Source organism: Salvelinus namaycush, chromosome 13, assembly GCF_016432855.1.
Source record: "Salvelinus namaycush isolate Seneca chromosome 13, SaNama_1.0, whole genome shotgun sequence".
In the NCBI taxonomy this organism is placed as follows: Eukaryota; Metazoa; Chordata; class Actinopteri; order Salmoniformes; family Salmonidae; genus Salvelinus; species Salvelinus namaycush.
In genome coordinates this window covers 41,146,941-41,161,928 of record NC_052319.1, presented here as the reverse complement: position 1 = coordinate 41,161,928, position 14,988 = coordinate 41,146,941, and the positions used below count along the sequence as shown (strand labels likewise).

At 44.0% G+C, this 14,988-nt stretch overlaps 2 protein-coding genes across 5 annotated transcripts; one reads left to right on the top strand and one right to left on the bottom strand.

The window, feature by feature from the left end:
• The first annotated feature begins 6,047 nt into the window (after window positions 1-6,047).
• On the top strand, window positions 6,048-11,598 carry LOC120058533 (trafficking protein particle complex subunit 2-like). 2 transcript variants are annotated; one of them, XM_039007259.1, is made up of 6 exons: window positions 6,048-6,071; window positions 6,289-6,373; window positions 6,634-6,752; window positions 8,216-8,360; window positions 9,077-9,162; window positions 9,256-11,598. In XM_039007259.1, exons 3-6 carry the CDS (start codon window positions 6,660-6,662, stop codon window positions 9,352-9,354), a joined length of 423 nt encoding a protein of 140 aa, XP_038863187.1. In that variant the 5' UTR covers window positions 6,048-6,071; window positions 6,289-6,373; window positions 6,634-6,659; the 3' UTR covers window positions 9,355-11,598. The 2 variants fall into 2 exon arrangements, with proteins under 2 accessions (XP_038863187.1, XP_038863188.1); XM_039007260.1 differs by lacking the exon at window positions 6,048-6,071 and having other exon boundaries at window positions 6,117-6,373.
• Window positions 10,715-14,062, bottom strand: LOC120058532 (ras-related protein Rab-9A). Of its 3 annotated transcripts, none has more exons than XM_039007257.1 (4): window positions 13,743-14,062; window positions 13,178-13,326; window positions 13,056-13,085; window positions 10,715-12,936 (listed from the first exon to the last, which is right to left on the bottom strand). In XM_039007257.1, exon 4 carries the CDS (start codon window positions 12,892-12,894, stop codon window positions 12,289-12,291), a length of 606 nt encoding a protein of 201 aa, XP_038863185.1. In that variant the 5' UTR covers window positions 12,895-12,936; window positions 13,056-13,085; window positions 13,178-13,326; window positions 13,743-14,062; the 3' UTR covers window positions 10,715-12,288. The 3 variants fall into 3 exon arrangements, with proteins under 3 accessions (XP_038863185.1, XP_038863184.1, XP_038863186.1); XM_039007256.1 differs by having other exon boundaries at window positions 13,178-13,291; XM_039007258.1 differs by lacking the exon at window positions 13,743-14,062 and adding an exon at window positions 13,597-13,735 and having other exon boundaries at window positions 13,178-13,291.
• Between the last annotated feature and the right edge of the window lie 926 nt (window positions 14,063-14,988).

The following is a 14,988-nucleotide window of genomic DNA, read 5'->3' as shown; positions in this document are numbered from 1 at the left end:
GGTGGGGCTTCTATTTCTGGACTTCTGGTTCTGGGGAGAGGTGGGGCTTCTGGTTCTGGACTTCTGGTTCTGGGGAGAGGTGGGTGTTTTGGTTCTGGACTGGCGAGAGGTGGGGGTTCTGCTACTCTGGGGGAGGAGGGGCTCTGGTTCTGGGGGAGGTGGGGGTTCTGCTACTCTTGGGAGGGGGTTGTCGTTGGGGTGAGAGAGGTCTGTGGATGCTGGAGTGAGTGGGTGCAAGGGTTTTGGATTACATGTTGTTTTCGAGGCGAGCGAGGGCGTTGGTGGGTGTTGCCTCTGAGGTAAGTGAGGGTGGAGTGATACCAGTGTTCGTTGTGGTGAGAGGGGTCGAGGGGGCAGCATGTGTAACACGATGGTGTGCACGGCCCTCTGCTGGTAGTTCCTTTAGGCTTCCTCCAGCGTCTCTGCCTCCTTCTCCAGCTCTCTGATTCTGGCCTTGGCCCCGTCCACCAGCTCAGCGTCAGAGTCTGGAGAGCTGCTGCTCCCCCAGTCGGGCCTGCGCCCTCGAGAGGCCATCACACTTTCTTCACACCTTCTAGCCCTCAGCACACCTCTGTCCACATAGATATCAGGAGGCAGTAGTTTATCAGGGCTGATCTCCAGCACTGAGAGGACCACCAAGGAAGGGTTACACAGTGCATCATTCTCCAGAGTTGCGCACTGCAATCACACACATCACACACATCACATCACACACAGATACAGATCACGCACATCACACACATCACACACAGATCACACATCACACAAAACACCACATCACACAGAACCAAGAGGTTGAAGAACAAGGAAAAAGAAAAGATAGAAAGAAGAGAAGATGAGAACCAAGACAATCAACCACCAGAAGGACTTAGATACGATGAGGACCAAAACGATCAACCGCCAGAAGGACTTAGAGAAGATGAGGACCAAGACGGTCAACCAGCAGAAGGACTTAGAGAAGATGTTGGCCACTTGCACACACACACACACACACACACACACACACACACACACACACACACACACACACACACACACACACACACACACACACACACACACACACACACACACACACACACACACACACACACACACACACACACACACACGCGCGCGTGCACACGCACACGCACACACACACCTCCAACAGGTGGACACGGCCAACAAGGGGTTACAGAGAAGAAGACAAGTGCAAGATCAAATCAAATGTATTTATATAGCCCTTCGTACATCAGCTGATATCTCAAAGTGCTGTACAGAAACCCAGCCTAAAACCCCAAACAGCAAGCAATGCAGGTGTAGAAGCACGGTGGCTAGGAAAAACTCCCTAGAAAGGCCAAAACCTAGGAAAAAACCTAGAGAGGAACCAGGCTATGAGGGGTGGCCAGTCCTCTTCTGGCTGTGCCGGGTGGAGATTATAACAGAACATGGCCAAGATGTTTAAATGTTCATAAATGACCAGCATGGTCAAATAATAATAATCACAGTAGTTGTTGAGGGTGCAGCACCTCAGGAGTAAATGTCAGTTGGCTTTTCATAGCCGATCATTACGAGTATCTCTACCGCTCCTGCGGTCTCTAGAGATGACCTACAGGCTCCCAAATGGACTGCGACCCAGATATAGGGCCTTATGGCTTTACCGTAACCATGAAGAAATAAACGTTAGAGCAGATGTGTGTTAAAGAAAAGTCATCTCGCTACACTCCACATTGTTTCCCACATTATCAGAGAAGCAGTGTCACTGACCTAACTCTGAAGCTGGGCCATCAGCACCTGTCTGTGTCTGTCAGACTCCTCTTTCGACAGCATCCTGGCGCTCTCCAGCCTTCTCAGCTCTGTCTGCAGTGCCAGCTGCTCTGCCGATAGCCTGCACAGATCTACAGGGAGACAATCGGATATGAGTCACAACATCCAAGCTAACAGCTTACATACTAGAGCATTACGGCACTCATTGTACAACATATCCAGTTACCAATCTTTACTTTTTCAACTAGGGACACGTAATACTGGATTTAGGTTGGGTATTTTAGTTAAAGCTATTGTGACAATGCTCAAACAATATTAAGGAGACGTTTTGTGCCAAAAATGTTAACTTCAGTTGAAGTTAAACGATTCATTGTTTGTGATACAATCCAGTTAATCTCCTCAACTAGCTACAGGACATTGGTTTGACTGAGCCGGTGCTGGGAGGTTGTTTAGCATTAGGTACTAGCCTAGCACATGGTACTAGCCTAGCCTATGGTACTAGCCTAGCACATGGTACTAGCCTAACTCTGTGGGTGGTTAATGAAGTCTAGTGTTAGTAAGGACGGGAGAGAGAGAGAGAGTAAATTAGAAAGTGACTCAAGGATATCCCGTCCTCCTCTCTGACAGGAAGATCATTGTGTCCCTCAGAGAGGGGTGAAGCATTGGCACTCTGCCTCCTCCCTCCACCCTCTCAGTCCCTTGGCCCCTCCACCCCAACATCCCCCTGCTTTCACTTCCCAGAGCCATCTGTAAAGCCACAAACACTGCAACGATTCCCTGCATTGACAGTCAGCTGGGGCACGTCCAAAAAGACCCAACCATAGTGCCAAGGCCAGTTGAGTGACTAGAATGAATTATTCACAGTGGCTATATAGTCATTTAAGTATACACTGAAAAGTTTTTCCATCCCCCGAACATATATACTGTATATTTTACATAATACATAATGATACTGTTTGGACATAGCTGGCCCGGGAAAAAAAACACTTAGGCGGCCCGTCCAAGACTTTTGTGTGCAGAAAAACCCTGAACTAGCGACAGTGAAAAAACTAACTTTCCCCGTTAGAGAAAAGGACTGGTCAGAGAGGCTAAAATGTGAGAAAAAAGGGAAGCAAAGACTTAACTGGTTTCCCACACACATCCAGGAGGAAGCTAATGCTTGACCATGCCAGGCTTCGGCCACCGTTCCTCGCCTGCCCGTAGGCCCTGGTTCTGCTCCTGAGCCACCATTCCTCCCCTGCCCGTAGGCCCTGGTTCTGCTCCTGAGCCACCGTTCCTCCCCTGCCCGTAGACCCTGGTTCTCCACCTGAGTCACCATTCCTCGCCTGCCCGTAGGCCCTGGTTCTGCTCCTGAGCCACCGTTCCTCCCCTGCCCGTAGACCCTGGTTCTCCTCCTGAGCCACCGTTCCTCCCCTGCCCGTAGACCCTGGTTCTCCTCCTGAGCCAACCTTCCTCCCCTGCCCGTAGACCCTGGTTCTCCTCTCCCCTGCCCGTAGACCCTGGTTCTCCTCCTGAGCCACCATTCCTCCCCTGCCCATAGACCCTGGTTCTCCTCCTGAGCCACCGTTCCTCCCCTGCCCGTAGACCCTGGTTCTCCTCCTGAGCCACCGTTCCTCGCCTGCTCTTAGGCAGGCCCTGGGTCTCATCCTGAGCCCCCTCCAGCTGTTTCTTCAGCAGCCTGAGCTGGGCCTGCTGCTCCACCCTCTCTCTCCTCAGGATGAGGTACATTCCAATGATGGTTTCCTGAAGTGTTACATCAAACGTCTTATACTTAGACTGTAACATGCAAATGAGCCACACAACACAAAAGTTTGACACAATATTGTACGGCATATAGACTGTGGATTATGTGACTAGGAAACTGCTCTATTCAAGAAGCCATGCATCTGGACTGCTTGTTGTACAGCCTCTGTGATCAGTCCTCACACATGGTATACTAATGCTAACTGACCGCTGGCTATACTCGCCAGCTTTACAATCTAAAAATAAATAGCCTCCTGTGTGTTTGTAGGGTTGAAGAGGTGATAGAAGTGGTGAGAGTCAAACTTATTAACATTCAAAGTTACTAACATCCCTTTATTTTATCCTATACATTACTGAGACAGCAACAATTTGTCCAAACCAACAACAGAATCAAAATAGCTCTTTATAAATTGAATCAGAAGGTGAAGAAATTGTGCTGATAAACTGGATCCAAAGCACACAATACATCACAACAAACAAGACAAAGAAGATATGAATATTCATACTTTTGCCCTACACAAGAGTGCCACCTTCTGGATGCAGAGCGGAATAGATATAATGAAACGATGAGGCCTCCTGTGTGCTGGAAGTGGGAAGTGAAGTGATATCAAACTGAAAGAGCGAGCAACTATTATCTAAAAAAAAGTACAGAACAGTCCAATAATAATATCATAATACCTTGAAACACATTCTTCGTCTTTTGGTCATAAGTGTCCTCTATGGTATTATTATGCCAGATTTAGCCTAATTGGACTGTTCTGTACTTTTTTTTAGATAATAGTTGCTCGCTCTTTCAGCTTGATATCACTTCACCTGTATTTTTCAGGTCCTGTGGTCAACACACAGTCTGCGAGTAAGCCGCTAAACCAACCCTGATAAAGGATGACTAAGGATGATAATGACTTAACATGAGGGTGGTAACATGACTTATTCTTCCTTTCCGAAAGCCTTCATCGTTAACCTCTGTTCTGCTTCTCTATTTCGCACGGTTTCTATTTCTTTCAACACAGCTCGGCTCCGCATATACACATCCTTTTCCTCAATCTGAGTAACTGTGTTACTGCTCCAAAGCAATAGTGCTCCTGATCTCTTCCCACATTCAGAGTAGAACACAGACAGGGCAGAACACATTCAGGGTAGAACACAGACAGGGCAGAACACATTCAGGGTAGAACACAGACAGGGCAGAACACATTCAGGGTAGAACACAGACAGGGAAGAACACAAACAGGGTAGAACACGTTCTGGTTAGAACACAGACAGGGCAGAACACATTCAGGTTAGAACACAGACAGGGCAGAACACATTCATGGTAGAACACAGACAGAGTAGAACACAGACAGGGCAGAACACAGACAGGGCAGAACACAGACAGAGTAGAACACAGACAGGGCAGAACACATTTAGGGTAGAACACAGACAGGGTAGAACACAGACAGGGCAGAACACATTTAGGGTAGAACACAGACAGGGTAGAACACAGACAGGGCAGAACACATTTAGGGTAGAACACAGACAGAGTAGAACACAGACAGGGCAGAACACATTTAGGGTAGGTCACAGACAGGGTAGAACACAGACAGGGCAGAACACATTTAGGGTAGAACACAGACAGGGTAGAACACAGACAGGGCAGAACACAGACAGGGTAGAACACAGACAGGGTAGAACACAGACAGGGCAGAACACAGACAGGGTAGAACACATTCCGGTTAGAACACAGACAGGGTAGAACACATTTAGGGTAGAACACAGACAGGGTAGAACACATTCCGGTTAGAACACAGACAGGGTAGAACACAGACAGGGCAGAACACATTTAGGGTAGAACACAGACAGGGTAGAACACATTCCGGTTAGAACACAGACAGGGTATACTCAGATGCAGAGTTTTGCAGGTGATCTGCCACCAGACTGGTGGTTATCAGGACAGAGTCAGACTTCATAGGGACTGGCCTGGGAACAGTTTCTCCACCCAAGGCGGTAGTACAACTTTAACTAATGCAATCTAACAGGCAAAATGCTCATGTAAATAGTTATTTTAAGTGTGTCAAGCACTCGTCGATTCTTAAAGATTTGGTAAAGCCTCTTCCTCAGCTCATCTGGGGATAAAGCCTCCAGGGGAAGAGAGTGGGCCTGCCTATCACGGCAGGTGTGGTAGAGTCTTCCACCGTTTGACCTAAGAGTCCTACCAGAGATGATTTTGGACCGGTAGGAGTGAGATTTTTGGAAAGAGTGGGTTCCTGCTTTTTGGCCGACCCATACGTTGTGTCAAGTTGTGGAGAGGACAAACTGAGAATGGTTACATCTGTGAAAGTTTTGAGAAGTGGAATTGGGGTTGTACTGAAGGGATTTGTGGGATGGGGAGCGTATTTTAGAAATGTGTAGGGCTCTTTTTTTTCTCAGAAGTACTGAGTTAGGTAGGAGGGTTTAGAATTGTGGAGCTAATGTTGTAAACCGTGATTGACCAAACACTCCAGCACAGTAGGTGGCAGCATGCATCTTAAACATTTGTTTGCAATACGCCATTATGTCGAAGAAAAAGAAGAAGAAGAAGAGGAAGAAGAAGTCCTCTCCAAGTGCGAACAGTTTTGAATTTAACGAACTTACAATGTTATTGTTTATTTCCAGTCGCACATTTATGACTTTCATATTCTGTCTTTGAAATTAGAGCTAAATACAGATAAATTAATCAACTAATATATACTATTAAATATAAATGAACTAAATATAATCTAACATACACAAAGTTAAAAACTAGTTGCAAATGTTTCACTTGTTGCAAATGTATTTCAGTGGTCGATTGCACCTTTTCATGTCGTCATCAAAAAGTGACGGTATTCCCCGGAAAGAAGGAGAGTTATTTTTTTTTTTATTGCAGGTAAACAAACGTTTGTTTTATCAAATTAAAACTATTGCTTCACAGGTACATTTTGGATCTAAACATCTATCTGTAAATTAAGACATGTTCAGTTTGCTTCAATATGTTTATCTTGATGATAATAATGCATTTGGAAGCGTGCTGGCAACATAGCTACCTAACGTTAGTTACGTAACTTAGTTAGCTATATAACGTTAGCTAGCTAACCAATTTACATCACAAGTTACAGAAATAGCCAATGTATATTCATGTTCACACAGAACCGTGTTGATTGCTGGAAAGAAACATGTCTGGCAGATTCTATTACGTCATGGTTGGTCATCATGACAACCCAGTCTTTGAAATGGAGTTTTTGCCTGTTGGTAAAGCTGAGTCAAAGGTATATATCTTTACGGTATTCTCAACATAATATAAATTCAGCAAAAAAAGAAACGTCTTCTCACTGTCAACTGCCTCTCACTGTCAACTGTTACCCCACTCTTCCACCAAGGCACCCTCACCCTCCGATCCAACAGGTCCCAGACGTGCTCAATGGGATTAAGATCCGGGCTCTTCGCTGGCCATGGCAGAACACTGACATTTCTGTCTTGCAGGAAATCACACACAGAACGAGTAGTATGGCTGGTGGCATTTTTAGGCTGGAGGGTCATGTCAGGATAAGCCTGCAGGAAAGGTACCACATGAGGGAGGAGGATGTCTTCCCTGTAACGCACAGCGTTGAGATTGCCTGCAATGACAACAAGCTCAGTCAGATGATGCTGTGACACACCGCCCCAGACCATGACGGACCCTCCACCTCCAAATCGATCCTGCTCCAGAGTACAGGCCTCGGTGTAACGCTCATTCCTTCGACGATAAACGTGAATCCGACCATCACCACTGGTGAGACATAACCGAGACTCGTCAGTGAAGAGCACTTTTTGCCAGTCCTGTCTGGTCCAGCGACGGTGGGTTTGTGCCCATAGGTGATGTTGCCGGTGATGTCTGGTGAGGACCTGCCTTACAACAGGCCTACAAGCCCTCAGTCCTTACTCTCTCAGCCTATTGCGGACAGTCTGAGCACTGATGGAGGGATTGTGCGTTCCTGGTGTTACTCGGGCAGTTGTTGCCATCCTGTACGTGTCCCGCAGGTGTGATGTTCGGATGTACCGATCCTGTGCAGGTGTTGTTACACATGGTCTGCAACTGCGAGGATGATCAGCTGTCTGTCCTGTCTCCCTGTAGTGCTGTCTTAGGCTTCTCACAGTACGGACATAGCAATTTATTGCCCTGGCCACATCTGCAGTCTTCATGTCTCCTTATGTCTCCTTGCAGCATGCCTAAAGCACGTTCAAGCAGATTACCTACAGATTACCTACTGTTAGCTGTTAGTGTCTTAACAACCTTTCCACAGGTGCATGTTCATTAATTGTTTATGGTTCATTGAACAAGCATGGGAAACAGTGTTTAAACCCTTTACAATGAAGATCTTTTAAGTAATTTGGATTTTTACGAATTATCATTGAAAGACAGTGTCCTGAAAAAGGGACGTTTCTTTTTTTGCTGAGTTTAGATAGGTCTCTGCTCCTGACAACTGTCTAAATTGGTAGCTAGCTTCATCACTACCTATGTATTGAGATCTCTATCTACATCCACTCAAAAAAAGAGGTTACTGTAATGCTCACTCAATTACATAGCTTAAAGCAGATCCAGAAGTTTTTCTTTTGGTCACTGTGTGTTGATCATTTGAAGTAATGTTTGAGAGCAAGTAGAAATATTTTGTGTATTCTTATGCCTTTTTCATAGAGGAATAAGCACTCTTGATATGTCATTGTTTTATCCATTCTGTCTATATGTAAACAGGATGACCACCGGCATCTGAACCAGTTCATTGCACATGCAGCTCTCGACCTGGTGGATGAAAACATGTGGCTGTCTAACAACATGTACCTGAAAACTGTGGACAAGTTCAACGAGTGGTTTGTCTCTGCCTTTGTCACCGCAGGACATATCCTTTTTTGACTACTACCCAAGACCTACACGTAAGTAAGTAGCAGTGTCTGAGGCAGAAGGGCCCATAGGACACGATCTGGCCTTAATGGCCATGTACTCTTATAATTTCCACACGGCACAGCCAGTAGAGGACTGGTCATCCCTCAGAGCGGTTCCTCTAGGTTTCTTCCTAGGTTCCTGCCTTTCTATGGAGTTTTTCTAGCCATCATGCTTCTACATCTGCATTACTTACTGTTTGGGGTTTTAGGCTGGGTTTCTGTAAAAGCACTTTGTGACATCTGCTTATTTAAAAAGGGCTTTATAAATACATTTGATTGATTTAACAGGAGCATATCTCCTGTTTCTGTAGCGAGGCAGCTTGATGTACAAGCGCAACCCCTGGACAGGACACTAGTCTATTGCAGGGACATACCCCTAACCTTAATGCTGAGTGCCAAGCAGAGGCATCGGGTCCCATTTTTAGAGTCTTTGGCATGAATCGGCCAGGGATCCAACCTTACCCAACCTTCCAATCTCAGAGACGACACTTACCACGAGGCCATTGAGACCTATATAGCCCTGGAAACGTTGCAACAAAAAAGGGGAATAATGTATTCCTGAAATATTATGTCTACAATTCAACAAATAGTAATTGTTTCCTTGGCCAAAGGGCCTAGAGAAATATGGGTAGTGTCTGTGCTCCATTTTTTTCCCCTTAACCATCTCCATCACATATGAGATTCATCATGCTTCATGATGTACGACAAGAAGACGGAATCAAAAACTTCTTTAATGATGTGTATGATTTATACATTAAGGTGAGTTGCCCTTTCTGTGCAGGTCATATACACCTAACTTAAATTAACATTATGATGATTGATCACTGTTCAGTAATCTGTGCTCTTTTCCAGTTTGCAATGAATCCTTTTTATGAAACCAATGCTCCAATCCGGTCGACGGCATTTGACAGAAAAGTGCAGTTCCTTGGAAAGAAGCACCTCTTGAGCTAATGAACCAACCTGAGTTCTGCACCTTTTTTTATTTTCTTCATTGTGTTTATCATACACATCATTGGTCTACGATCACCTGTTGGTTGTGTTTTGATAAGTTCACTATGGTTTACTTTCTTTATTCTTACCAACCACAGTATAAAAGATAGCATTGGGCAGTGTTTTATAATGAATTAATGGCATGTTTGAGTGTCACCAGCTTTTTGTTGCCTAGTTTGAAAATGGTCTGTATGAGGTCTCTAGTTTAATAATAGTGACATGGTCTCTGAGGTCTAGTTTGATAATAGTGACATGGTCTCTGAGGTCTAGGTTTATAATAGTGACATGGTCTCTGAGGTCTAGTTTGATAATAGTGACATGGTCTCTATGAGGTCTAGTTTGATAAGTGACATGGTCTCTGAGGTCTAGGTTTATAATAGTGACATGGACTCTGAGGTCTAGTTTAATAATAGTGACATGGTCTCTGAGGTCTAGTTTGATAATAGTGACATGGTCTGTATGAGGTCTAGTTTGATAAGTGACATGGTCTGTATGAGGTCTAGTTTGATAATATGTACATGGTCTGTATGAGGTCTAGTTTGATAAGTGACATGGTCTCTATGAGGTCTAGTTTGATAAGTGACATGGTCTCTGAGGTCTAGTTTGATAATAGTGACATGGTCTGTATGAGGTCTAGTTTGATAATAGTGACATGGTCTGTATGAGGTCTAGTTTGATAATAGTGACATGGTCTCTGAGGTCTAGTTTGATAATAGTGACATGGTCTCTGAGGTCTAGTTTGATAATAGTGACATGGTCTCTGATTTCTATTTTGATTATAGTGACATGGTCTAGTTTGATAATAGTGACATGGTCTGTATGAGGTCTAGTTTGATAATAGTGACATGGTCTGTATGAGGTCTAGTTTGATAATAGTGACATGGTCTGTATGAGGTCTAGTTTGATAATAGTGACATGGTCTGTATGAGGTCTAGTTTGATAATAGTAACATGGTCTGTATGAGCTTGTTTAAAACATGTATATTTAATTTCTGATGTTTGTGAAATGTTCTATGTCTAACTGACCAGATTCTCTCATCAAAACACTTTCCAAATAATTCACTAGCGTGCCTGTGTGTGCCTTTGCCATACAAACTAATGGCAGAACATTTCACTTATCATTAAGCATGTACAAAGACCAGCCGATGCAAACAAAAACTCACATTCTGCGTGTAATAGATCCTGTATATATGCAGTAATAATCACTACACCAGAAAACATTTCCCAAATGACTTACTGCGGAAGTCTAACTGATATCTTTTTCACATTTAACAAAGTGTTTCCCCCCCCCTGTGTAACAGTGGAAACTAAAAACAAACGTCTTCAGGGAAGATCATTCATTCATGGACTGTTTTTATTCAAATAGCATTTTTCATTCAACTTGCATTCCAGTCATTCTGGACAACACTGCTGTAGCAAAATGATATAAAAGCTGAGCAAAGAAAACTGTTCTCAGCACTCTTATTTTGTGAGGATGTACAATACTGTAAAATCAATAAGCAATGATTGTTGAAATCAAATTTTAGTATTAAAACTATACTAGTAGGTAAGAAAATGAAATTGATCTCCATAAATGTAAAGAAAATACATGTTAGATAAGACGCCCATAGAAGGGAAAAAAATGGACAGGTACATACATTAAACATGGTTTATCATATCCACCACCATGTCCAAGTTCATAATGTATCACCCATCTGTTAATTACAGTTAACCTATTTATCAGAACACTGTAATTCTGTAATGGTTAAAACAAGGTTCTGTACTAACTTATTGGTAGAGAGCAGAATGTCATGCAGCATAAGAACTCTTTATTCATTTAATATTTATCATTTCAGCTCGTCCTGTGCAAGTGTTGAACATTGTGTCCATTGCATAATGATAAGTCATTCATTATGGTATGTTGTGCAGATATCGCAAGGCCAGCAAATTCAGCACCAATAATATTATATGATAAAGTAAGAGTAAGTAAGTAATAGAGTAAGAAATCCTAAACCTTCATTTCTGCTTAGATTTCTCTCTCTGTACTATAAAGTAGTGATGCTAGATTAGTGCTTCAACTTTTTCAAATTAAGACTGCATAAATTACTCTGCTTTGTATTAACATTTGTTGTAATAAATATTAATATATTATGTTTGGATTTTTATTTTTTTTACCTAATCCCATTTAAACTCAATTGATGATTAAAAGTGACTTGCTTCTACTGTATCACATTTGGGTGGGATTATATTTACATATGGTCCGCAATATGTTTTGAATGGAATCAATTATGATACTTTCACTGGTAAGGCCGCTCATCTCAACCTTGGTTTCAGTCACAGTGTAAGAAAACCTTTCTACAGAGAAATTAACTTCTTTCTGGCTGTGTAATATGAACAGGAAGCGATGCTTTGTGAATGTATTTCTGGCAACCACATTGATGGCGTAATATAAATGTGATATTTTAAGACAATATATATCATTCAAAGATTGCACTGATTTAAATTATAATGCAGTTCTTGGTGGAATCTGACAAAAATAATACTCTTCTTCAGTACCCGCTTTACATTCAATGAGTCCCAAGACCAACAAACCCATTGGAATATCATCCACGGACACTAGCCAGTGCTTGCTTACTGTACTTGAGAGCATGAGTGTTAATAAATACGCCTGTGTGTCCTCCTAGCTCCAGTTCTTTATAAGTTGTATAACCAGTGCTTGACTTGGGCAGGAGCTCAACAGAATGGAGTACCAGCACCTCAAAATGTTCTACTGCTTGGGCTCCTGTTCCTCTTATAGAATATTAGTTCAAAAGTATCGTGGAGCTCCTGCACCTAAATGTAAACAGTACCGGCACCCAAAATGAATACTGGCACCTCTTTCAGTCCAAGTCAAGCACTGGGTAAGCCCTACACGTTGTCAACAGCAGGAAGTGCTGGAGCGGGGCTTTCTGTGGAGGTTGACTGTGTCCGTGGGGATGAGGTGGTCTGCCCTCTCCTCCATGGCCAGCACTCTCCGCACTGCCTCCTCAAAGGCTATGATTACGTTGGTGGAATCCTTGGCACTGGTTTCATAGTAAGGGTGATTGCCATTTTCCCGACACCACTGTTGGGCATCTTCAGCAGAAACTTGTCGTTCTGACACATCCACCTTGTTCCCCAGCACCACGAAGGGGAACTTCTCAGGCTCCTTGACATCGGCATAGTAGATGAACTCCTTCTTCCAGTTGGCCAGGTTGTGGAAGCTCTGGTTGTCGTCCACGCTGAATGTGAGCAGACAGCAGTCAGACCCGCGGTAGAAGGGAGTCCTGAGGCTGCGGAAACGCTCCTGTCCCGCCGTGTCCCAGATCTGCATGGTGACCAGACGACCGTCCACCTCCAGGTCCTTGTTGAGGAACTCCACTCCGATGGTGTGGAAGAGGTGCGTGTCAAACTTGTTGGTGACGTAGCGGTTCATGAGGGAGCTCTTCCCCACTCCTCCGTCTCCTAGCAGAATGACTTTTAGCAGGGATGACTTGGTGGCCATGGCTCTTAACAAAATGTGGTCTCTTCCTCTGGAAAATAGGACCTAGGGGACAGGATGTAATGTGTAACTAACAACTGTCGCACAATAGCTTTCAGGTTCTTCAAATCTGTTTTGTTTTACCTATAAAAATTTAAAAAAGGATTTTTAGGAGCCAGACTTACCTTTACTACTCAGTGTAGATATTCTGAAACCTAAGAAAAACACTTGAATGTTAGCACTTTTATCTTACAGTGGCATTCACAGCAAATCAACCCCCCACTCAAACAGGGAGAAGGGGACTTACCCGTTAATTATTGAAGCCTCCAGCTGGCCAGGATCATGTGCTATAGACTGCTTGGTCACATGTGTCTATGTTTCGTGTCGGTCATTATCTTAACCGTGGTCAACATTCAACCAGCTGGAACGAAATAGCAAACAATGTGTTGACTGAACCTGCAAGCATATATACAGTACAGTGACTGCACAGCTGTCTGTAACCAGCCTTTTACAAAACATTACCGATACATAAACTGTCACGTCATAGCTAGCTAACAAGTGACATTGCTCAAGCATAGTTATCTAGAATATGATACGAACAAATGCCTATTACCCGCGGAATAATGTTTGAAACTTAGCGTGGATAGTTAGCTATAAAAAATAGGGCAAACATACGCCCGCACAACAGTCTGAAGTTGGATGACAGTCGATATTTAGCTAACTTACCTAGCTGATTTAGCTAGCGTTGTTACTACCTAACGTAGATGCCACATTTTCTTCTCCTATTGACTAGCTATCAAGCCTGCTGAAAAAGATTACGCCAGCTAGCTAAGCCATAAGACACCGATAATGGGACTTAGTTATTCATTTACCGTTGCCAAGTTTTGAACGACTGTGATAGTTTATAGCTTTTTTTTGTAGCTGTCCCCCTAGGATGGTCTTCAATAGCAGTTAGCTAGCCTAGCAGCTTCTCCCTCGAACAACATCTGATAGGTGCGTCTGCGGGCTAACATTAGCTTCTGTTTCCACTCATGTGACCTAAGAAGTCTCGAAATGTTCTCGAGTCACATCACTCAGTTTGAATGGCAGATTATTTTTGATACAATGAATTATAAACAAATACAGCTATACTGTTGACTAAGTTTTTGCCAGTATATAGCTATCTCCAGTATTCAATCGAAACTCCAACAGAGAACACATCTTATTCTTACAGAAACAGCCACCAGAGGACGACAAAACACACGGTAGATAGTACCAGACCAGACACCACACGGTATGACCAGACACCACATGGTAGATAGGACCAGACCAGACACCACACGGTAGGACCAGACCAGACACTACACGGTAGGACCAGTCCAGACACTACACGGTAGATAGGACCAGACCAGACACTACACGATAGGACCAGACACCACACGGTAGAACCAAACCAGACACCACATGGTAGATAGTACCAGACCAGACACCACACGGTAGGACCAGTCCAGACACCACACGGTAGGACCAGTCCAGACACCACACAGTAGGACCAGACCAGACACCACACGGTAGATAGGACCATACCAGACACCACACGGTAGGTAGGACCAGACCAGACACCACACAGTAGGACCAGACCAGACACCACACGGTAGATAGGACCAGACCAGACACCACACGGTAGATAGGACCAGACCAGACACCACACGGTAGAACCAGTCCAGACACCACACGGTAGTACCAATCAATCAAATCTATTTATAATGCCCTTTTTACATCAGCCGATGTCACAAAGTGCTATACAGAAACCCAGCCGAAAACCCCAAATAGCAAGCAATGCAGATGTAGAAGCACGGTGGCTAGGAAGAACTCCCTAGAATGTTTGGAACCTAGAAAGAAACCTAGAGAGGAACCAGGCTCTGAGGGGTGGCCAGTCCTCTTCTGGCTGTCCCGGGTGGAGATTATAACAGAACATGGCCAAGATGTTCAAACGTTCATAGATGACCAGCAGAGTCAGATAATAATAATCACAGTGGTTATAGAGGGTGTAACAGGTCAGCACCTCAGGAGTAAATGTCAGTTGCCTTTTCATAGCCGATCATTCAGAGTTTGAGACAGCAGGTGCGGTAGAGAGTC